Source organism: Erpetoichthys calabaricus, chromosome 11 (assembly GCF_900747795.2).
Source record: "Erpetoichthys calabaricus chromosome 11, fErpCal1.3, whole genome shotgun sequence".
NCBI classification, from domain to species: domain Eukaryota; kingdom Metazoa; phylum Chordata; class Cladistia; order Polypteriformes; family Polypteridae; genus Erpetoichthys; species Erpetoichthys calabaricus.
This window is the reverse complement of record NC_041404.2, coordinates 93,354,976-93,379,803: the sequence shown is the minus strand read 5'-3', so window position 1 is coordinate 93,379,803 and position 24,828 is coordinate 93,354,976. Positions and strand designations below refer to the sequence as shown.

Below are 24,828 nucleotides of genomic sequence, written 5' to 3'. Positions count from 1 at the left end.
TGGCAGTGGGGTTAACAGAGCATGTTTGAACATGGTAGGAAAGGTACCTGAGCTGAATGAGGTATTAACAATGTGTTTAATTGGAGAAATGTGAAGGAGAGATAGTGTGAAGGAAATCTGAGAGATTGGGTCAAGTGGACAGGTAAGTGGGGTGATTAGAGAGGAGATTGTAAATACAGTGATCCCTCGCTATATCGCGCTTCGCCTTTCGCGGCTTCACTCCATCGCGGATTTTATATGTAAGCATATTTAAATATATATCGCGGATTTTTTGCTGGTTCGCGGATTTCTGAGGACAATGGGTCTTTTAATTTCTGGTACATGCTTCCTCAGTTGGTTTGCCTAGTTGATTTCATACAAGGGACGCTATTGGCAGATGGCTGAGAAGCTAGATTGCTTACTTTTCTCTCTCTCTTGCGCTGACTTTCTCTGATCCTGACGTATGGGGATTGAGCAGGGGTGCTGTTCGCACACCTAGACGATACGGACAGTCGTCTAAAAATGCTGAAAGATTATCTTCACGTTGCTATCTTTTGTGCAGCTGCTTCCTGAAACGGCATGCTGCACGGTGCTTCGCATACTTAAAAGCTCGAACGGCACGTATTGATTTTTGACTGAAAAACAAACTCTGTCTCTCTCTATCTCTCTCTCTCTCTCTCTCCCTGCTCCTGACGGAGGGGGTGTGAGCTGCCGCCTTCAACAGCTTTGTGCCGCGGTGCTTCGCATACTTAAAAGCCAAACAGCCCTATTGATTTGTTTGCTAGAGATTGTTTTCTCTATCTATGTGACATTCTGTGCTCCTGACACGCACTCCTTTGAAGAGGAAGATATGTTTGCATTCTTTTAATTGTGAGACAGAACTGTCATCTCTGTCTTGTCATGGAGCACAGTTTAAACTTTTGAAAAAGAGACAAATGTTTGTTTGCAGTGTTTGAATAACGTTCCTGTCTCTCCACAAACTCCTGTGTTTCTGCGCAAATCTGTGACCCAAGCATGACAATATAAAAATAACCATATAAACATATGGTTTCTACTTCGCGGATTTTATTATTTCGCGGGTGGCTCTGGAACGCAACCCCCGCGATGGAGGAGGGATTACTGTATCAGTGGTAGACAGTGGAAAGAATGTGGAGAATGTTTGATGATACGTGGGAGGAGGTATAATGACTGGCAGTAATGATGAGAACTGACTTCTGGTAGCAACCACCTTTTCCTAGAAAAAAGGTAGCAAAGTCATCAGCAATCAAGGTTGAGGGTAAAGAAGGGAGGTGAAAGTGGAGAAAAGAGAGTGTGTGTTAGTAGTGCTGCTAATCCTGGTCTGATAGAAACTTACCTTATCATTGGTGTTGAAACAAAACAAGGATGATTGAAGGGATTGATACTTATATAGGTCTGCCTGAACATTTGATTTCCTCCATTTCCTTTCAACTGTCCTACGTTAAATACTTCAACAGCATAGTGCTTTAGAAAGCCAGGGGCAGGACTTCTTAAAAGGAGAGGTTTAGACATTTTCAAGACACTGGAAATCTGGAGTTACCTCTGCCCCTATCGTTTGGCTCCTAGGCAGCTCTTTGTTGTTTCTGGTTGGTGCTGACGCTTTGAGTGTCAGCGTGGGCACTGTCTCATTACAACTTTTTCCCATCTCTGAAAAACTACATCCGTGTTCTTATTTCTTTAGAAAATTGTCTGCAGCAGAGTACAAGTTTGATGTTGGTGATCATGAGATGTTAGCAATTAAACTGGATTTGGAGATGTGGCAACCACAATTTATTAAAAAAAATATATACTCCCAAATACTATGAATATGGAAAAGAGAAAAGATGAGCTACAAAGCCATGGAACTATTTGTAATTAAAGTACTTTGAACTGCTGTCAGACTTCCTGATTATTTGTTGATTTATATAATTGTTAATATAATTGCAGCACTGTCTATGATTTTTGTGTTTTGCTTTAATATTTTGTATTTCTTTTACATCAACTTCTTTGTAGGAATGGTGTCACTGGTTGGATGAAGCTTTCTCACATATTCCTCATTTATACTGATCACAAAATTTGTCCTATTTCAAATTGGCTAAACAATGAATGCTAGACAAAACTGCTGGTTATTATTCTTTAGCATTTTATTACACTAGGAGATGGTGTAAGTCCCTAATTTTCTGAAGGATTCATTATGCAGTCTGTTTCCCCAGCAACCCCTATTGCCCCTAAGGGAAAGTTGTATGTTTCGGATCCAGTGGAGAGGTATGTGTTAGAGTGAGGTCACTCTTTGCCATTCCTGGGTCACCAAGGTACAGTATTTTTAAGACTTAACAGTGGCACTTTTGATGGCAGGACACATCAGAAGACGTCTCTAAATTCATGAAAGCTTGTAGCATCTGGAAACACTCTAAGTCTCATTCGAATAGAGGTGTCTTGGGGGAGGTGGGGGTTTACAGCCTAATGCTCCTCCTTATCAATCTTGGGAGGAAATGTTCAATAATTTTATTATGGACCTCTCTCTCTGTATTGGTCACTCTGTTTTCCTGGTGATAGTGGACTGTTTTTCTAAGGTGGCTCACTTTCGACTGTTATGCCTTTAGTTGAGAAATTTATTCTGAATTACCTTAAGCTCCATGGAGTTCCGAGGTCTATTTTGCCTGATTGAGGCCGTCAATTTATTTAGGATTTTTGGAAATGTTTTTATAAATGTGGGTGTTCATGTTAGGATTATATTTGTTTTTCGCCCTGAGTGCAATGGGTTGGGCAAACATGTTACTGAAGACCTAGAGAAGTTCCTCTGTTATGTAGTAAATGGCTTTTAAACTGACTGGATTATTATTTTGCAGAGTTTTAGCAGAGTTTCCCCAGAATGCTTTGTTTAATGCGTGCTTTGAAACGTCCCCATTCAAGTGACAATAAGGTTTTCTGCCTTCTGTGCTACTCTGCTGTGAGTCTTGGTCTTCAATCCCTGTGCTGTCTTGAAATTTTGTCCTCATTGCACAACAGGTGGTTTGTCATTCATAGACAGTTTTACTTCTGTGAAGGCTAATGCAGATAGGTAATATCGTCATTGCCCTCAATTTCCTATGGGTCAGAAAATGTGGTTGTCTTGTTGGGATATTCGTGTTGTGGTGGATTGCCGGCATTTTACTCCGGCCCTCACCCCCAGGCCGCCAGGAGGAGCTCTCCCGACAGCATGATCGTGCCCCGAGTTCCAGCAGGATCTCATGGACTATGTAGTGTTTATACACAGCCCTGCTGGATACCTTGGGGGCCACCGGGAGTCGCTGTAAGGGGGCTAGCGAGCTCTTATGTGCCCTATAACCCGGGAGTGCGTCATCATCACGTGAGAGGAAGGAACGACGTGCTCCCGGGATGAAGAAAGGACTGTTTACCCTGACCCGGAGGGAATATGGACTTGTGGGTTTGGCCAGGAACCACTTCCGGGTCAGGGGATATAAAAGGACTGTGGGAAAGCCCAGACACTGAGCTGAGCTGGGAGGTAGGGTGGCAAGTGTAATAATCAGGTGAGGGGATGCTGGCGCACGCATGTTGTTGCCGCTCCTCCCTGTAAACAACACTTTTCGCAAAATTCGCCTAATTCTACACTTTCTTACGTTTGTTTTATTTCTTTTATTGTACGTATAGTTCGTGGATACAGCTGACTCGAATTGTATGGATTTGGCTTATATTTACAGATTTTATGGACTCTACTTTGACTGGGAACAGCTGAGTCTGTGGATCACGGGACGAGAACCTACAAGCATTTCTTTGTGCCTGGCAATCTAGGACCTCGGGATGATCTGTCTCCGTGATTATATTAAATTCGCTTTGCTGATCTGCTCCCGTTTCATCTTACAGTACTCTACGACTGGGAACTGATCTGATGTTCATACTAATCTGGCTTTTGGCTCCGGGGCGATCACGCATGAAATTACCAAGCGTTACTGTTTGTGGCTGTGTATTGGAACCTCCAACTCCTGCTACCTCCTCCTGCTATGCTTTCTGCAGCTTCGCTATCGCTGCTCACCTACTCTACCACACCTGCCTGTCCTACCGGTTCCGCTGTGCTGTGCTGCTTCTCCACTGCTATCAGATAAGTATTGCCCAGTATCATGCTAAAATACTCTCATGACAAACTCCTTCTTATTAACACTAGAATTACCAGAGCCTACGAAAAAACTCGTAAATCCGTCCCACCTTAAATCGCGTCTTAAATCCGTTTGCACCTCTCCGCCAGAGTCCTTTGTCATCTAAATGTGCTGATAAACAAAAGCTACTAGCAGCCAGCTATTCCATCCCCCCACCGACTTAGAATGAACTTCTCCTAGCTCAAGCCTTGCCTTGATTTGATTACCTGGGATTGAAGTGGAGTTTTAGAGTGGAAATAATTCTAGTGTTATTTGGAATACACGCATTTCATGTGTGTTCCATTTCTATAGTAGGCTGTGCAAACACATTTTTAAAACAGAAACGTTTTTCATATTCTAATAGTAAATGACAAAATGTAGGCATAAACTATATAACGTATGAAGCCTGAAGTCCATATATCAAAGAAACACTTTCACAAAAGGTACAAATAAGAGAACACGTGCGCTTTCATTCAAAAATATATAAAAAAAAAAAGCCGCGTTAGCATGCCGCATTGACAGTCTTACTACAACCGCCGCGGTGGCGTAATGGTATCAGCTGCGAATCAGAGGGTGGCGAGTTCGATCCCGCACGGCTCCACTTCGAGAAATGAACTGCTCTTATTCTTACAATTTTAGAATAACAACATAAATTTGATTTCAGTCTGTAACAGCCGGTGTAACTTATGATACTGGTAAAGGTTAGCTTTTTTTTTTTTTTTTTAATTCACTTTTCATTCTCGCAGTCGCATTCAGAATCAATCCATACAACCCCATCTGACACAGCTGGTTTCACATAAATAAAAGTGCACTTTTATTCAAGACTATAACCGAAGAATAAAGAAAGCAAGTTACAGTTGGTGGTTGATACGACAGCTTGCGTGGTGCAATGTTAAGAACTGCTGATTTCCGATCCGTGCTATATAAAATCATCACATTCAAATATTAACAGTTCCCACACACCCAAGGTCCGCCATTCCTACGTTTACGACATGTGTACTTGTTGCAGTGTACACACCTCTCTGTGCTATGGTTCCTATTACAGTGAATGAGCACCTGACACTGTACTTTCTTCCCTGGGGGAAGCTGAGGTCTTAGAACGGAAGTTTGTTGATGCTGTATCATCTTTTCTTTTTCCATCGCCTTTTCCTGTAAGAAGCGACGACGAAGTTCCTCTGCAAGGTGAGCCATGAACACTCTTCTTGTCTCAGCGGACCCCGTGCATGCCTTATACAGTACGTGTGCGTTCATCGCTGCTAGGTCAAGGATGTTGTAGAACACAGCAACCGGCCACCTGCGTGTTCCTGTTCGCACTGAACAAGCACGCGCCTTCTGGTCCATGATGTCAACGCCACGCTGGGGAAAAAAGAAAGACAAATATAGTGACATTTTGAAGAAATCAGTTTATCACTAGAATAGCACCAGAATACTTCGTCACACTAATATTTTTTTCATTAGCATACCTTCATGTGGTTGTAGTCTGTGACCGTGTTTGACAACTTCTTCACGTCACTTTCGCTGGCTAATAGACTGCTGCACCGCAATACAACTCTGCTTGGCACCATGAATAAAGTGCGACGGGAACTTTCACCTGCAGCTAAAGTCAGTACAGTACACGAACAATTCTCCACGCTGGTGTTTAGATCTCCCAGTGCCATGCTGACAGTGTATGTGCCCAAAAAGATGAAGTCTGTCTGCATTCTCAGCACAATGCACCATGATGTGGAGATTGGGCAAGATAAAAAAAAACACGCTTCTTACAGGAAAAGGCGATGGAAAAAGAAAAGATGATACAGCATCAACAAACTTCCGTTCTAAGACCTCAGCTTCCCCCAGGGAAGAAAGTACAGTGTCAGGTGCTCATTCACTGTAATAGGAACCATAGCACAGAGAGGTGTGTACACTGCAACAAGTACACATGTCGTAAATGTAGGAATGGCGGACCTTGGGTGTGTGGGAACTGTTAATATTTGAATGTGATGATTTTATATAGCACGGATCGGAAATCAGCAGTTCTTAACATTGCACCACGCAAGCTGTCGTATCAACCACCAACTGTAACTTGCTTTCTTTATTCTTCGGTTATAGTCTTGAATAAAAGTGCACTTTTATTTATGTGAAACCAGCTGTGTCAGATGGGGTTGTATGGATTGATTCTGAATGCGACTGCGAGAATGAAAAGTGAATTAAAAAAAAAAAAAAAAAAAAGCTAACCTTTACCAGTATCATAAGTTACACCGGCTGTTACAGACTGAAATCAAATTTATGTTGTTATTCTAAAATTGTAAGAATAAGAGCAGTTCATTTCTCGAAGTGGAGCCATGCGGGATCGAACTCGCCACCCTCTGATTCCCAGTTAGGAGCTGATACCATTACGCCACCGCGGCGGTTGTAGTAAGACTGTCAATGCGGCATGCTAACGCGGCTTTTTTTTTTTATATATTTTTGAATGAAAGCGCACGTGTTCTCTTATTTGTACCTTTTGTGAAAGTGTTTCTTTGATATATGGACTTCAGGCTTCATACGTTATATAGTTTATGCCTACATTTTGTCATTTACTATTAGAATATGAAAAACGTTTCTGTTTTAAAAATGTGTTTGCACAGCCTACTATAGATATGGAACACACATGAAATGCGTGTATTCCAAATAACACTAGAATTATTTCCACTCTAAAACTCCACTTCAATCCCAGGTAATCAAATCAAGGCAAGGCTTGAGCTAGGAGAAGTTCATTCTAAGTCGGTGGGGGGATGGAATAGCTGGCTGCTAGTAGCTTTTGTTTATCAGCACATTTGGATGACAAAGGACTCTGGCGGAGAGGTGCAAACGGATTTAAGACGTGATTTAAGGTGGGACGGATTTACGAGTTTTTTCGTAGGCTCTGGTAATTCTAGTGTTAAACAGTTTGTCCAGAGCAAATGGTCTGACTGCAACATCCTAAAGGACGCCGGTATTTTGCAGCGCCCGAAATATATACATCGCGGGTCAGGTCGCCGCCACCGCCGGGCTGCGAATGAAAAGACCACCGGCAGCATTTGCTCAGGAATACGCCGTCCTTCTCATGACCCTGGAAATAGAATTGTCGGTGTGCCAAATTTGCATTATGTGGAAATAAACCCTGATTGCGGCTCTGTGCAGAAAGAAGCCTCATTATGTAATGTTGCACTGTTTAACTCGAGGTCTCTTAATGGCAAAGCATTGGTGCTGTCAGAACTCATCACTGACACCAAACTTGATATTCTGTGTTTAACGGAGACTTGGCAAAAACCAAACGAATTTGCGTCTCTCACAGAGGCGACTCCAATTGGTTTCACTTTCAACTCAGAGCCTCGCAGCTCAAGACAAGGCGGCGGGCTGGCAGTAATTATCAGAGAAGACTTAAACATTAAAAGAATTCCAATTGACTGTCCATTGTCTTTTGAGTGCCTGGCTCTTAAACTAATAACGGAATCAGATCCTGTCTCACTCATTGTTCTCTATCGTCCCCCAAAATACAATGCATCCTTCTTATCCGATCTGATTGAACTTTTGACCCACCTAAGCTCTTACTCTCAGAGAATTATGCTTCTTGGTGATTTCAACATCCATATTGACACCCCCACATCTAAACTGAGAAATGAATTCCTGTCCTTACTGGACTGTTTTGACTTGACACAACATGTTGATTTTCCAACCCATTCTGGCGGTCATATATTGGACCTGATCTGCACTTCTGGACTATCTGTTGCCAACATTTACAGCACTGATTTGGGACTCTCTGACCATAAAGCAGTATTTTTCACTGTCTCATTACCTATCCCACCTCTTACCTGTAAACGACAAATTTCTTACAGAAACCTTAAAAATATCTGTCCCTCTATCCTTTCTGGATCCATTTCTGATCTTTTACTGTCTGCACCTATTCCACCAACACTAGATAGTTTTGTTGACCACTATAACACAGCCCTTCACTCAGCATTAGATAAAACAGCTCCTTTAAAACATAAGGAGGTTTCCTTTAAACGCTCAGCTCCTTGGTATAACTCAGAATTGCGATCTATGAAAGCAGCTGGCCAACGCCTTGAGAGAATGTCACGTAAGACTGGCCTCACCGTGCACATCCAGGCTTTCTCTGACCAAAGAGCTTACAGAGAAGCACTAACTTCTGCCAAGAACACCCATTATGGCAGAATAATAGAAAGTGGCCATGATAACCCAAGGGTTTTGTTCTCTGTAGTTAATAAACTACTCGAACCCGCATCTGGTCCAACTACCTCTTCTACTGAAGTCTGTGAGGAATTCCTCCACTTTTTCCGTAACAAAATTAAAGATCTAAATAATTCAACTAACATAAATATATCATCTGTTTATATCTCTCCCTGTTTTCCCACTCCATCCAGCTCCTTCTCTAAGTTCTCACCAGTCACTTCTGCGTTTGTTAATAACCTGCTTTGTAAGACGAGGCCGACTACTTGTGTACTGGACCCCATCCCCACCACACTACTTAAATCCTGCCTTCATGCCATAATCCCGACTGTTACAACAATAATAAACTCATCCCTTGACACTGGCTCCGTGCCGCTCACTTTTAAAATTGCTTCTGTAACCCCAATGTTAAAAAAGTCTGGCCTTGATGCTGACAATCTTAACAATTTCCGGCCTATTTCCCACTTACCTTTCCTGTCAAAAGTTCTTGAGCGTGCTGTAGCTTCCCAACTCACCAATTACCTAACCTGTAATAATTTGATGGAACCCTTTCAGTCTGGTTTCAGGGCGCGGCACAGCTGTGAAACTGCTCTGCTACGGGTAACCAATGATTTGCTTATGGCAGCAGACTCTGGACAAACTAGCATATTAATTCTGTTAGACCTCAGTGCAGCATTTGACACAGTCAGACATGACATCCTACTGTCCAGAATGGAGAACATGCTGGGTATCTCTGGCACTGCCCTCCAGTGGTTCAAGTCCTATCTGACTGATAGGCAAGAGTTTGTTAGTCTTGGCAACAACAGATCCAACTCCGTGCCAGTCACACAAGGAGTCCCTCAGGGCTCTGTCCTTGGTCCTCTGCTTTTCTGTATTTATATGCTTCCCCTTGGCCATATTATCCGTAGTTATGGATTGGGTTATCATTTTTATGCAGATGATACCCAGCTCTACTTCAATGTTAAAAGTGGAACTTCATCAGAGCTTTCTCAGCTCACAACCTGCCTTAATGAAATTAAAACCTGGATGGAGCAGAACTCTTTAAAATTAAATTGCAATAAAACTGAACTCCTGCAAATTGGGACTAAAATGCAACTTAGTAAAATGAGCTCATTCCCAGTACATCTTGGCGGTGATCTCATCAGACCTGCCTCTACTGTAAAAAATCTTGGTGTCATTTTTGATTCCTCCCTCACTTATTCCGCCCACATAAATCACATTAAGAAACTTTCTTACTTTCACCTCCGTAACATATCCCGTGTTCGCTCCTTCCTCTCCTTCTCTAATGCTGAGAAACTTGTCCATGCTTTTATCACATCCTGCATCGATTATTGTAATTCCCTACTGGCAGGTGCCCCTTCTAATCTTATATCACAGCTCCAGCTTATTCAAAACTCAGCTGCAAGAGTCCTTACTCGAACCAGCAGCAGCGAGCACATCACACCCATCCTGCTCCGTCTTCACTGGCTCCCTGTGTCCTACAGAATCGAATATAAAATCCTACTAATAACCTACAAAGCTTTAAATAACCTCGCACCAAACTACATCAGTGACCTCCTCCATCACTATGTGCCTGCCCGCCCACTAAGGTCCTTTGATTCTGGTAATCTTGTTGTGCCCCTCACTAATCTACACTCCATGGGTGACAGGGCCTTCAGCTGTATAGCGCCCAGACTCTGGAATGACCTACCAAAATTAATCAGGTCAGCTGACTCCATGAATTCTTTTAAAAAACAACTCAAAACTCATCTGTTCAGGAAGGCTTTTAGCTCTACTTGACTTTATTACCTTTCTCTCAGTTTACTTCTCTGTGAAGATGCCAATGTAACCTGTATATGTGTGCTAGACCATCAATTATGTTGTCTGTTTTTTTTTCAGAATTTACTGTCTTAATCTTCTTTATTTATTTATCTGGTTTGTACAATGCTATATACTGTATATTCTGCCGTTCTTTATTATATTCTGTAAGTGCCTTGAGCATGGGAAAGGCGCTATATAAATAAAATGTATTATTATTATTATTATTAAGTGTCTGGGCGAGGAGGAGAGAGTATTATTGATTTATTATTGTTGTTTATGAATAGTGTGGAGTGGAGGGTGCTTTGTGCACGGTATAGTAGAAAAATAAATAATTATTATACATTCACCTGGTGTTCAGAGTGGTACCTGAGGGCTCAAGAGGTGGACAAAGCCTCAATCTGTTACAGTGTAAACATACCGTATCTTAAACTTGGACCCAGATTTGTTGGACCCTTTTCTATTCTGAAGCCTATAGCTCCAGTTACTTATAAGTTAACCCAACCAGCACATTTTCATTTTCACTTCTCCTTTTAGATTTCTCAGATAAAGCCTGTTTTTTCAAGCCATTTCTCTATTACTTCCATCCAACTCCACACACAGTCAAAATGGAGAATTATTTGTGAATTTGAATTGTATGATACAATAATGGAATATTTGGTTGAATAGGGTCATGAGGAGCTCTCACAAGTGTTATTTAATGTTGCTCCTTGTTTGCTCACTAGATTTCATTGTTTATTCCCCACCAAGCCAGAGGGTCATGCTTGAAGTATGTGCATTGGAAGAAGGGTTATGTCATAAATAAACATTACCTATGTGTTGTTATGTGCTGGATGATTTTATGAGGTTTTAAGCTACTATTTATTTATTTGTGCAAAGTTTAATTTTTATTTTGTAGTTACCATCTCTTGTGTATACACACACAGTTGTTGTATGTGTTATATGACCACAAACAGCACTTTGATGGTATATGAACTGTAAATAACCTGGCTTCTCACTACAGCTTCATCCTTCAGTGGATACATTTTATTAAAAGCTTTCTAGAATCGTTAATATATCAAGTAAACCTAGCATTATGTTTTGTTTCTGTGTTTCAGCAGCCTTATTATTGATTGGAAAATGTAATTATCATAGCACCTGTCTAGTAATAAAAATATGTTGACTTTTTTTTATAAATTTAAATTGTTTTCCAGGGAGAGAAAGAACGAGATACTTTGCACTTTATGAAGTGCACAGTTTGTTAGCTGTGCAAAATAATTATTACAGTTTGAAACCAATGAGACTACTGTGTAGTTAAATGTAACTTTTTTACTGAAGTTAATAAATTTTATAAAATTATGCTGTGCAGCGTTTAATGCTACTGTTACATAACTATGGGTTCCTGAATATAAATCTAGACCTGGGGCAGTCTGAGTAGCTAGTAAGTAGGACACTGGTTTCCCATTCACACCCCAAATATGTGTGTGATGTTCATTGGCAACTCCAAATTTGCACTTTTTGATGAAGTGTGCCTGAGTTTGCCCTGAGACACTGCTCTGGCACTTCAGTTGTTTTCTTTGTTTGTTCGGTTCTTCTAGAATAGACACCCAGACCTACTAGTTTGAAGTTTTAATAACATTTTTGTATATATATTTAGTAACCTTTGTATATATTTTAGTAACATTTAATAAAATTTTTATATACAGTATATACAGCTACATGTCCCTGTTTGATACACTGACTGACAAGAATTTCTTGGCTGTTTGCAGATAACCAAGGGAAGAACAGTTTTCACTATTGGATTAATCGTATGGCCTTAAAGCCTAAATAATCCAAACTCAATGAAAAGTTAATTTAAGTCTGAAAACATTGGAGTAAACCAGTGAGATTTTTCACATTTAATAGTCAAAAAGTATCATCTTAGTTCTAGTCTATGGCAGTTGAGGAATAGTACAGATGGTAGTATGACTGAATTGACAAGTCCAACCTGTATCTTTTTTTTCCTTTATTTTGTTTGTGTTTTGAACACAGGAATATGGTCACCCCTACTCTTTTCTGGTTTACTTATTTACAGATTTACCCAAAATAAATAGATAACTTTTACTATTTCCATCTTTCTCAGTATCCTATTTATACTGTGTGTGTGCACAATCTTATTTTAAGCCATGCTCTACATTTTGGGATGTTTTTGCAATTTAGTTACCTGCAATATTGTATGTTTCTAGTTCTATTGCAAGTGGGTCTGCAGCTAAAATGTCCAGGAAGATGATGACTTTAGCAATGAAAATAAAACTTTTGAACATGATACCAACATGACATTTGGATCGAAGAAACAAGAAAACTAATTATTATTAGTTATACAATTAATGTATAATTGTAACATCATATGAACTCTCACCCATTTTCCAAATCCCCTTAACATGCTTATTGAAGGGCGCATACACTCACATAGAACTAATTTGCAATTGCCAGTTTACCTAATGTGCACCTCATTGGACTGTGGAGGAGACTGAATAGCCTAAGAAAAACCCACAATGTGAACTACATGCCCCACACAACCCATAATTTGAACTTTGGCTCCTAAAGTGGTTAATGGTAATGTTCACCACTCTGGAACAGTCTTGTTTTGATTTATGAGCTGTTTTTAATAAATCAAGGTTTTAGATGTTCAGGAATAAACATGTAATTTTTTCATCAAAATAATTAATATTTATTAAGTACAAATATGGTACTGTCTTACCTTTGTTAGTCACATGACCACAGCACCTGGTGCCATGGCATCACTGGAAGTGAGTATATAAATGTGCCCAAGAACCATTCCTTTTTTATCCCTTAGTATATAAAAACACAAATTATTAGTCTTAGTATAAATTAGCTGCTTTTCAAGTAGGTCTTGGAAGCCTAAATCAACTTATCTCACAATTAATCCTCATAAACATTCAAGTGTCCTTAACAGATCTAGATGAAAAGTAAGGTGCTGGTTTGATTTTCACTGGAACTTTTATTAACTATCTTCATTACTTAAAGTAAGCTTTTAATGATATGAATTCCTTTAACTTTTAATATTAACTAAAATCTTTGTTATGTAAGACTATGACTTTTTTTAGGAAGACTTACTAGATATGTCTAAGACTTATTTATTTATTTAACTTTCAACTAAATACGCCTAATATGTGAAGGGAAATTGTAACTACTGTGTCAAAGTGTATATTACATGTAATATGTTACTTTAATTTTACACAATGGTTTTTCTTTGGCTGGGGAAGTGAGAGGAATTGAAGCCATTGCAATTAGAAACAAGACAAAAAATATTGCACGGAATTGTTGATCCCTTTGATTTGGGATGCTGGGTGGAGAGAGGATGATTATACCATGAGCAAGTCTCATATGCTTGTGACCCAGTGACAGCCGCCTAAGACACAAAAGTGGCTCTGGTTTAGGTGTGTGTGTTTGGTGTGTGTGACTAGCTCTGTGGTGTCCTGTGCATGGCTGTTTCTTGCCCTGCACCCAAGGTTGCCATCAAAGGCATTATCCCCACCACTTTAACCCCACACTGAAATGTAAGAAAATGCAACAATAGGAAAATAAATAAATAAATATAAACACACTTAACTTCTGTGGGGCAACTGCAACAGATGGCAGGAGAAGATATGTGAATTACAGCACAAAAAACACAATTTGTTGTACAAAATGTAATATTTCTCTGTGTCTAGTGGTAAAAATAAGTTGTCTCAAGGAATGGCATGAAAAATAGTAAAAGTTTGAAAGAGTATGTAATCATATGTACATAGTTACAAATTGTTTACTTGTTGCTTCAGAGAGATATATAGTGTGTATTTTTTTTTTCTATAAAACAAAAAATGTGCCAAATAGTAAAACTTAAAAACTTTGCAATGCTATGGGATATGATATCTTTAATTAGTACAATGACTGCTGACAGACTGGGTACAAAATAAAATTGATTACTGGGTTGTGCATCACAAAAATGTCTTGGTTATATACTATGAAATCCAGTTCTTTGGAGGGAGATTCCTTAAGTGTCAATTTTATTAGTTGATGTTGATGTAAACAAAGGTTTTTTTAATCATATAAATATTCACTTTTAAAATTTTAAAGCGTTGTACTCACTATCCTCTAACCATTTGCAGCTCCTTTATTACACAAGCAGAATAATAACTGCTATCATGCAACTCATTGCTTTCTCCGGGTGTGCTTATTAAATTTGATTGATACAGCTTATCGATTGGCTGTATGATTTGTCCAATGACTATGTAGCCTTGTTTTTGTGTTTCTTCAGCTGTATGCATCTGGGATTTTTAAAGTTTAATCTAATCTAATCCAACAGCCATTTATTTTTGGGTATGTAATTTAGGTGGAATAATGGTAAAAACCCCTTAGGGAATAAGGGATTAAACTATGGGTTGCGACCCAAATTGGGATGGGGGTTGCTGCTGTGGGTCACAAATTACTATTTAACAATATTTAACAGTAATGGGTTGCAAAGGTTTTGTGCAGTGGGTTGCTGAAACAAAAATCTCTCCCACAGGTATTTTAAGCATGAAGATAACAAGGACAGCACTTTGTTACGGACAGTGGGCAATGTGACCAGGGACACAGAAATCACATTTGAGTTTGGGACCACAGAAGAAATGTATCAGGGTGAGAGATCACTTATCTGGAACTCGCTTATGTGTTTAGACATGGCATATACTGTAATTATATGCCCTTTTTACTTGTATCTGTAAAAATTGGGGTGAGCTATTGTAAAAACTGGTTTCTGATTTGCCATTGCTATTATAAAAACCTAATAATTTTTTTTTTTATTTGACATGTCCTGTTTCCAAAATTAATATCAGTGATTGGGAGAATTTCACATTTCCCAGAGAGAAATGTTCAGTTGACTATGTACTGTAGATAATAAGCAAAAATCTCATGTCAGCAACCAAGTTACCAAGGGAAATAATTTTAAACTGAATAACTTAACAAGAGCTGAAGTTTTTATTTCCATCAAAGGTGTTTTTCTGGCATGGTTACATATAGCATACAAAAATAGTAAATAGAAAAATATATACTGACTTTTAAAAATTTATAATAAACATTGTTTATACTGTATTTAATAATGAACCTTTGACACTGCACAAATTGTATAAAGAACAGAGATTACAGGAATAAAATTTAAATTCCTTGATCAAATGAGTGAATTCAACAATTTTCTGGTATAATATTTCCTATATATGTACTATTATTTAAATCTCTAATGGGTTGTTTGTGAAATTACTCTAATTGTTGCTGATACACTAGCCCACATTTGCTAGCAGTATGGGGCCATTGGCTAGGATGAATTCTGCTGTATAAATTTTCATTTAAATTTGTACATTTAAACAAGCTACCGCAATTCATTAACTCTCAGGTTACCATAATATCTCTCACTTTTTCCAGCCATCCTTTCAATGTCCCCCATTCCCGTGCAACTGCAAGTTAAGTTCAGCCTAACAGGTGGAAAAGCGGGAGTCCGAGTTCTTACTGTATACAGACCAGTCACTACAGACAGGTAGTTCTTTCTTTACTAAAGAAGTGTAATATAGGTTGCTTGAATATTTGAAACCAGACAATATCAGCAAGTGAGTGAGTGAGTGTGTGCTTGCATGCTGCTCTGTGATAGAATGGTACCCCAGCTAGACATGATTAGTGCATTGCACCTGATGAGTCTCAGATAGACTCCAAATCCCACTTAATCCCTTTTGAAAAAGCAGGATAAGAAAATGAACAAATGTTTCATAATGAAGTGGGGTTTTTTTGTTCTTTATTAAACTATTTTTATGTTATTCTTTATTATTGTCTTTGTAGTGCTGTGGTAGAAAGTTCCATATCTCTCCCAGTACTACAAGTCCACTCTTCCCAGCTTAGTGCACGTCTTGCAATGGATGGCAAATTTGAAGAAGCTCAAAGAGAAGCAGTTAGCCACAAAGCTGTGATTGAGGCAGTTCTGTAAGTGGCTTTTCCTCTTGTTTTCTCACAGGTTCTTGAGTTATATTTGATTCTCATCTGCAGATTCTTTTCATAGTGCCAGAACAAAAAGAAAAAAAAACCAAACATTTCTCATATTGATAAACACAATTTATGCAAGCTTCAGACAGGAAACTACTGACACAATTTTTCTTCAATATAGGGCAAAGCAGGAGAATTCCACTGAACCTGCAGTCTATCAAGAATGGGTGGATGCCATGTCACCTATGTATGGAAACCTTCATGATTATGTACAGGTAAACTGGACTTGACAGATGTCAGGTGAAAGAAGCATCTATCTATCTATCTATCTATCTATCTGTCTGTCTGTCTGTCATAACAGTACATCTTAACTGAACTGAATAAGCTGAATTTTATTTTTAATACCCATCTATCTTATCTATCTATCTTTTCCATCTTGACTCAGTGCATCTCTCTGCCCAATTGTTTATGTAATTCCAAATATAAAGAAATGGTATTATTTACTATAAGGTTTGACCAAGTATGCAGAAACAAGGTCACTTCAGTGTTAAAGACCAGCATTTATAAATCAATAAAACTGAGCAGTGTACAATTAAAGTGTGCTTCAAAAGATACTGTAAATAAGACTTCATACTATGGACTGTAAAGAGTTGTTGATTCAAATACAGCAAAATACAGCTAAACTAGTAATTACATTATTTAAAATGAATGACTGTTTAAAAACTATTCAGTATAAATAGACAACTTGACTGTCCGAGTCTAGCTACATCTTATTGTTATTTATAACAGAGAATTCAACGGCAGAAGACAACATGTAAGAAAAGTATCCTTAAGACGATGTAACAGTTTCAATTACTGATACATCTTCAATGTCAAAATTAAAACTGGTAAATACTTTGAGAAAAATATGTTTTAAAAGATACCTTTAAATCATATTTCTTTGACAGAATTTACTACTAAAACTGGCAAATTTCTTCAACTTTAGGATGCTTCTGAATATTTGATGGAAGGTTTAAAGACCTTTGGAGTGGACACAAATCCATTGCCGGGCCTCACATCATGCACACATTCAGTCACTCATGGCCTGTTAAACTCTCTTTTGAAATATTGGAGGAGAACACACTATAATACCTAAAGGAAAATCTATGCACACATAAAGAGAATGTGTATACTCAGCAAAGACATTGACCATGTGTGAGATTCAAACCCAGGACCCACTATTGTTCCATTCCACTTTAAATTTAACATGACAGTTTTATACTTAGAAATATTAAATTGATTTTAAGATATACTGTGGCAATTAAATATCTACAGAAAATTGTTTATTTTGACTTTATAAATGTATTATTACAGCATAAGAGTTCACACTAAAATGCTGAAAGGATAAATAGTGTACAAATCTTTTTTCATGCAGAAAATGATGATGACTTTCAAGGAGATTGAACACTTTTGCACACCTCTGTATTAAACACTTGCAAATAGCATTAACTTCTGCTTCTTCTTTCAGCTGCTCCCGTTAGGAGTATCCACAGCGGATCATCTTTTTTCCATAACTTCCTGTCCTATGCATCTTGCTGTATTACACCCATCACCTGCATGTCCTCTCTCACAACATCTACTGTATAAACCTCCTCTTAGGCCTTCCTCTTTTCCTCCTGCCTCACCACCACCACCAAAAGGACACTGGAAAAGAAAACAGAAGAGAGAGTAAGGGTTAGTACAGATTTTAGAGCCACCATGAATAGTTATTATAATGAGTTGGATATACAGAGTATCAGGATTTAAATTACAGTGAAGTTATGAGAAGGCCATGTTAAAATGTGTTTTCAGCAGTTTTTTAAAGTGCTCCACTGTATTAGCCTGGCGAATTCCTATTGGCAGGCTATTCCAGATTTTAGGTGCATAACAGCAGAAGGCCGCCTCACCACTTCTTTTAAGTTTTGTTCTTGGAATTCTAAGGAGACACTCATTTGAGGATCTGAGGTTACGATTTGGAATATAAGGTGTCAGACATTCTGATATATAAGATGGGGCGAGATTATTTAAGGCTTTATAAACCATAAGCAGAATTTTAAAGTCAATCCTGAATGACACAGGTAACCAGTGTAGTGACATCAAAACTGGAGAGATGTGCTCAGATTTTCTTTTCCTAGTTAGGATTCTAGCAGCTACATTCTGCACTAGTTGCAAACGATTTATGTCTTTTTTGGGTAGTCCTGAGAGGAGTGCGTTACAGTAATCTAGTCGACTGAAAACAAATGCGTGAACTAATTTCTCAGCATCTTTCAATGATATAAGAGGTCTAACTTTTGCTATGTTTCTTAAGTGAAAAAAATGCTGTCCTAGTGATCTGATTAATATGCGATTTAAAATTTAGATTACAGTCAACAGTTACCCCTAAGTTTTTTACCTCCGTCTTTACTTTTAATCCTAATGTATCCAGTTTATTACTAATAGCCTCATTGTATCCATTATTGCCAATCACTAAGATTTCAGTTTTCTCTTTATTTAACTTGAGAAAGTTACTATTCATCCATTCTGAGATACAAGTCAGACATTGTGTTAGTGAATCAAGAGAATCGGGGTCATCAGGTGCTATTGATAAATACAGCTGTGTGTCATCAGCATAGCTGTGGTAGCTCACGTTGTGCCCTGAGATAATCTGACCTAACGGAAGCATGTAGATTGAGAAGAGCAGCGGACCCAGGATAGAGCCTTGTGGAACACCATATCGGATATCATGTGTCTTTGAGTTGTAATTACTACAACTAACAAAGAATTTTCTCCCTGCCAGGTAGGATTCAAACCAATTTAAGACACTGCCAGAGAGGCCCACCCATTGACTAAGGCGATTTCTAAGAATATTATGATCAATGGTGTCAAATGCGGCACTCAGATCTAAGAGGATGAGAACAGATAAATGGCCTCTGTCTGCATTTACCCGCAAATCATTTACTACTTTAACGAGTGCAGTTTCTGTGCTGTGATTTGTTCTGAAACCCGACTGAAATTTATCAAGAATAGCATGTTTATTGAGGTGGTCATTTAACTGCATAATGACTGCCTTGTCCAGAATTTTACTTAAGAAAGGCAGGTTAGAGATGGGTCTATAATTTTCAAGAGCCGAGGGGTTGAGATTATGTTTCTTAAGTAGGGGTTTAACTACAGCAGTCTTAAGACAGTCTGGGAAGACCCCCGTATCTAATGACGAATTTACTATGTCAAGAACATTATCAATTAGCACGCCCGATACTTCTTTGAAAAAATTTGTTGGTATTGGGTCAAGGACGCAGGTGGAGGGTTTCAGTTGAGAAATTATTTTATGTAAATCAGGTAAATCTATCCTAGTGAAAGAGTTTAATTTGTTTATAACGGAATGCTGGGGTTTAGGATAGTGTTGGGGAGATATATTATGTTATTTCTAGTATCATTAATTTTTTGATTGAAAAATACAGCAATAGCCTCACAGGTTTTACTGGAAGTACTTCAGAGGCATTCCTTTGAGTTACCTGGGTTTAGCAGACGATCAATTGTAGAGAATAAGACTCTGGGATTGCTAGCATTGTTATTTATAATCTTAGAGAAATAGCAGCGCCTCTCAAGACGGACTGTGTTATTGTATTCTGTTATTTTAACTTTTAATATTTCATCGTGGATAGTTAGTTTAGTCTTCCTCCATTTACGCTCAGCTCTACGGCATGTTCTCTTTAAATCAAACACTCTTTGGGTCTTCCATGGTATAACAATGCTAGAAGATTTTTTAACTGTCTTTTTAGGTGCAACTATGTCAACAGCAGCTCTCACTTTAGTGTTAAATCTTTCCACCTTACTATTTACATTATCCTCGCTATTATAGTTGGCACTATAAACGGACTGATTGCTTAGAATATTTGTAAGTTTTAAAGCTGCTGATGAGTCAAAGAAGCGTTTTTTAACAATATGCTTCTCATGAGTGTTTCCTATCATTATTACTATATTAAAAAGTAGAAGAAAATGGTCTGATAGACCTGTATCAATGACCTGCTTTATATCAACTTTTAGTTCTTTAGTAATCACGAAGTCTAACGTATGACCTGCTTTATGTGTAGGATGTGTTAGCATCCTTTTCCCAATATATTTAACATCTCTCCTCTGCACATGTCCATACCAATGCAATCTTGCCTCTCTGACTTTGTCTCCAAACTGTCCAACCTGAGCTGACTCCTGTCCATCTTCTTTACACCCAATGCAAATCTTAGCAGCTGTAACTCTGCCACTTCCAGCTCTGTCTCCTGCTTTCTGGTTAGCACCACCGTCTCCAGCCCATATAACATAACTGGTGTCACTACCCTCCTGTAGACCTTCCCTTTCACTCTTGCTGATACCCGTCTGTCACAAATTACTTCTGATACTATTCTCCACCCATTCCACCCTGCCTGCACTCTCTTTTCACCTCTCTTCCACAATCCCCGTTACTCTATACTATTGTTCCCAAGTATTTAAACTCATCCACCTTCGCCAACGCTACTCCCTGCTCCAACTCAACATTCCACTGACCTCCCTAACATTTGCACACGTGTATTCTGTCTTGTTCCTACTGACCTTCATTCCTCTCCTCTCTAGAGCATATTTCCACCTCTCCATGGTCTCCTCAACCTGCTCCCTACTCTTGCTACAGATCACAGTGTCATCAGCAAACATCATAGTCCACGGGGACTCCTGTCTAATCTCATCTGTCAACCTTTCCACCACCATTGCAAATAAGAAAGGGCTCAGAGCCAATCCCTGATGTAATCCTACTTCGTTGAATGCATCCGTAACTCCTACCCCAGACCTTAACACTGTCACACTTCCCTCATATGTATCTTGTTCAATTCTTACATACTTCTCTGCCACTCCCAACTTTCTCATATAATACCACAACTCCTCTCAAGGCATCCTGTCATTTGCTTTCTCTAGGTCCACAAAGATGGATGCACCTCCTTCTGGCCTTCTCTATATTTCTCCATCAACACCCACAGAGCAAACATCTAATCTGTGGTGCTGTTTCTTGTCATGATACCATATTGCTGCTCACCTCCCTTCTTAATCTAGCTTCCACTACTCTTTCCCATAACTTGATGCTGTGGCTCATCAATTTTATTCCCCTGTAGATACTACAGCTCTGCACATCCCCCTTATTCTTAAAAATTGGTACATTTCTTCTCCACTCCTCAGGCATTCTCTCACTTTCCAAGATTCCATTAAACAGTCTGGTTAAAAACTCTACTGCCATCTCTCCTAAACACCTCCATTCTTCCATGGGTATGTCATCTGGACCAACTGCTTTTCCATTCTTCATCCTCTTCATAGCTGTCCTTACTTCCTCCTTGCTAATCCCGATTCACTAGCTCCACATCATCCAACCTTCTCTCTCTCTCGTTCATCAGCCTCTCAAAGTACTCCTTCCATCTGATCAACATACCCTCCTCGATTTATCCTTTATCACTGTAACCTGCTGCACATCTTTCCCAACTTTGTCCCTCTGTCTAGCCAATCGGTACAGGTCCTTTTTGTGGTTGTAGGTAGGACCCTCACTTTTGGTTTGTAGTGAGGCTGAAGCAGAACCAGGTTATGATCTGCTTTGCCAAGCACAGGCAGCGGGGTGGTGCTGTATGCGTTTTTAATGTTTGCATACAGTAAATCAATAGTCTTATTTCCCTGGGTGTTACAGTCCACATACTGGGAGAAGGCAGGTAATGTTTTGTCTAGTGTCACATGGTTAAAGTCTCCAGCGATTAGCACAAATGCCTCAGGGTGCTGCGTTTGTAACTTAGCAACAGCAGAATGGATGATGTCACTCGCTGTCTCCACGTCCGCCCGAGGAGGGATGTACACGATGACAACAACGACGTGTCCAAATTCTCTGGGCAAGTAATAGGGACCACAAACTTACGGCCAACAGTTCGATGTCCTTGCAGCAAGTGGAGACTTTGACGTTAACATGTCCAGAGTTACACCACCGTGTATTAACATAGAGAGCGAGTCCTCCTCCTTTGTGCTTCCTGAATGTACTTGCATCTCTGTCTGATCTCATCTTAGTTCCACTCTCTTTACCTTCCTCCTGTCCTCCTGCCTCCTGACACATCTCCCCCCTCTTCTTCTCCTTCTTTGTCCAACAGTATCCCAGTTTCCGCCAGCACCCCATTGGCTAACACTACTGGTAGGGGCCATTGTTAACCCAGGCCTCGACCTATCCAGTATGGAAAATTATATTGTTGTCCACATATTGATCTGGCAAAATTTTACACCAGATGCCCTTCCTGACATAACCCTCCCCATTTACCCGGGCTTGGTACCGGCATAAAGAAACACATTGGGCCCTGTGGCTGGGTTGTAAATAGCACTAACTAATTCAAATAAATCTAACTGATGGAAAAAGAAACAGAACATTTTGAAATGGAAAAAATAAAGTTATAACCTCTGTACGTTTATAGAAACTTGGCAAGTTTTCTTAGCCCTCTGACCAGCAATATAGCTTGTGCAGGGAGGAATTACAACTTGTCAAACACACAAAAGCTTGTTCAGTGCACATTTATCCAAAGAGGTCCAGGTGGAACAATGCCTGATTGAGTCACCTTTAAAAAGACTTTACTTCAAAGCTTAGTTCACAGCAAGACAAATACTATACAATTTTCTTTATGTTACATAATACCTCTTATATCACCAGGCTAGGGAAAGGACTAGGCAGGTATGTCATATGGCAGTGTTGCCAAGTACTATAGAGATCATGCATTTAAGATTTCAGCAGACTGGCTAAACGGATGACCATCTAAGATCTTGTTTCCCTCAAGTGACTATGACAGAGAAGGGCAGATACATCAGACATGTCCATGTAAAAGATTGTTTCAGATCTGCCACTCATGCTGACTCAATGCTCAGATCAGTAACAGGACAAAGACAGACCAAGTTCTTGAAGTCCTCAGAGCAAAGCAGTCTTTCAGAGACTGTCTGCTCACACATCCTACAGCAGGACAATGCCAGAGTACACACACACAACTGCTTGTCATGCGTAGGGTTTCAGTGTATTTTATGTGTATTTTATATTTTATTGGTGTTTTAGTTTGTTTTAAATTATTATTTCTCATATCTTTATAGTATTTCTATTGGTTTAATATGTAATGTAATAGTGATGTACTGTTGCTTTAAATGTAGTTCTGTAGCCTGTTCTTTGAGACGAGGTGCCTCCTTGATGTCACCACTCCTGAGCCCACCCTCAGGCTATTTAAACTTAGAGAAAATTCACTGTAGAGAAAATAATTTTGTGTTGGTTGGAGTTTTGTAAGTATTAGTTTTGCTGTTTGGGTTTGCTGTGTTTTTTTATTATTATTTTCTTGCCTTGTTTTCTTGGATCCCCGTGACCCTGTGTTAGGATATAGCGGGTTGGAAAATGGATGGATGTTTTCTTGGATCCTAATTTTGGACTCTGTATTGGGTCTTGTATGCTGTGGATTGCCTTTTGGGCACCTGATTTTTTGCCTCTTTTCTGGTCTCTTGTGCTTTTCTGCTTTATTACCTATTCTTGTCATTTTTGCCCTTTTTGTGTACAAGCTAGAGGGTGACGGTGACCCTCCTGTTTGTAGGAATTTTGCTTTAGTTTTAAGGTAAATACAGTTATCTTCGTCAGCTCCCCGTTTTTGGGCTTGTTCAAACTAAAGTCAAAATGTGCCTTGGAAGTTTAGCTGAACTTAAGGTTGCTTCTGCAGGGGCAGACCACGTAAGATTATTGCCTGCTCTCTATCCAGTGTTTAGATGTCAATCCATAATCCCCTTGGAGGAAACCAAGCTTATTATAGTTTTGCATTTTTATTTCTATATTTTAGTTTAGTTTTAGTTTTCCTTCATCGTGTATTTTTAGTTTTAATTTAGTTTTTATTTTACAAAGACATTTCTATTTTATTTTTATACTAGCAAAATACCCGCGCTTCGCAGCGGAGAAGTAGTGTGTTAAAGAGGTTATGAAAAAAAAAGGAAACATTTTAAAAATAACGTAACATGATTGTCAATGTAATTGTGTTGTCATTGTTATGAGTGTTGCTGTCTTTTATATATATAATATACACACACACACACACATAAACATATATATACATATACATATATATACATATCTACATATACACATATCTACATATATATATACATATACACATCCACATATATATACATATATAAATATACATATATACATATATATATATATATATATATACATATATATATATATATATATATACACACACAGACACATATATATATATATATAAATATTTACATAGCTACATATATACACATCTAGATATATATACACATATATATACATATGTACATATATATATATATATATATGTATATATATATATATATATATATATATATATATATATATATATATCTAGACATACATACATAGATAGATTGACACATATATATATATATATATATATACATATGTACATATATATATATATGTAATTGTGTTGTCATTGTTTTGAGTGTTGCTGTCATATATATATATATATATATATATATATATATATATTATATATATATATATATATATATATATATATATATATATATTTATATATAGCAAAATACCCGCGCTTCGCAGCGGAGAAGTAGTGTGTTAAAGAGGTTATGTAACTATATATATACATAAACATATATACATATATATACATATCTACATATACACATATTTACATATACATACGTATATATACATATACACATCCACATATACATA

General features: G+C 38.5%; 1 protein-coding gene across 1 annotated transcript in view; it reads left to right on the top strand.

The window, feature by feature from the left end:
- LOC114642651 (circularly permutated Ras protein 1-like) overlaps positions 1-24,828 on the top strand; it is a 334,580-nt gene that overhangs the window by 245,272 nt on the left and 64,480 nt on the right. The window contains exons 16-19 of the mRNA XM_051933702.1: positions 14,620-14,732; positions 15,513-15,624; positions 15,921-16,061; positions 16,243-16,336. Of these exons, the coding sequence (XP_051789662.1) occupies positions 14,620-14,732; positions 15,513-15,624; positions 15,921-16,061; positions 16,243-16,336 (460 nt within the window). The remainder of the gene's footprint in view (positions 1-14,619; positions 14,733-15,512; positions 15,625-15,920; positions 16,062-16,242; positions 16,337-24,828) is intronic.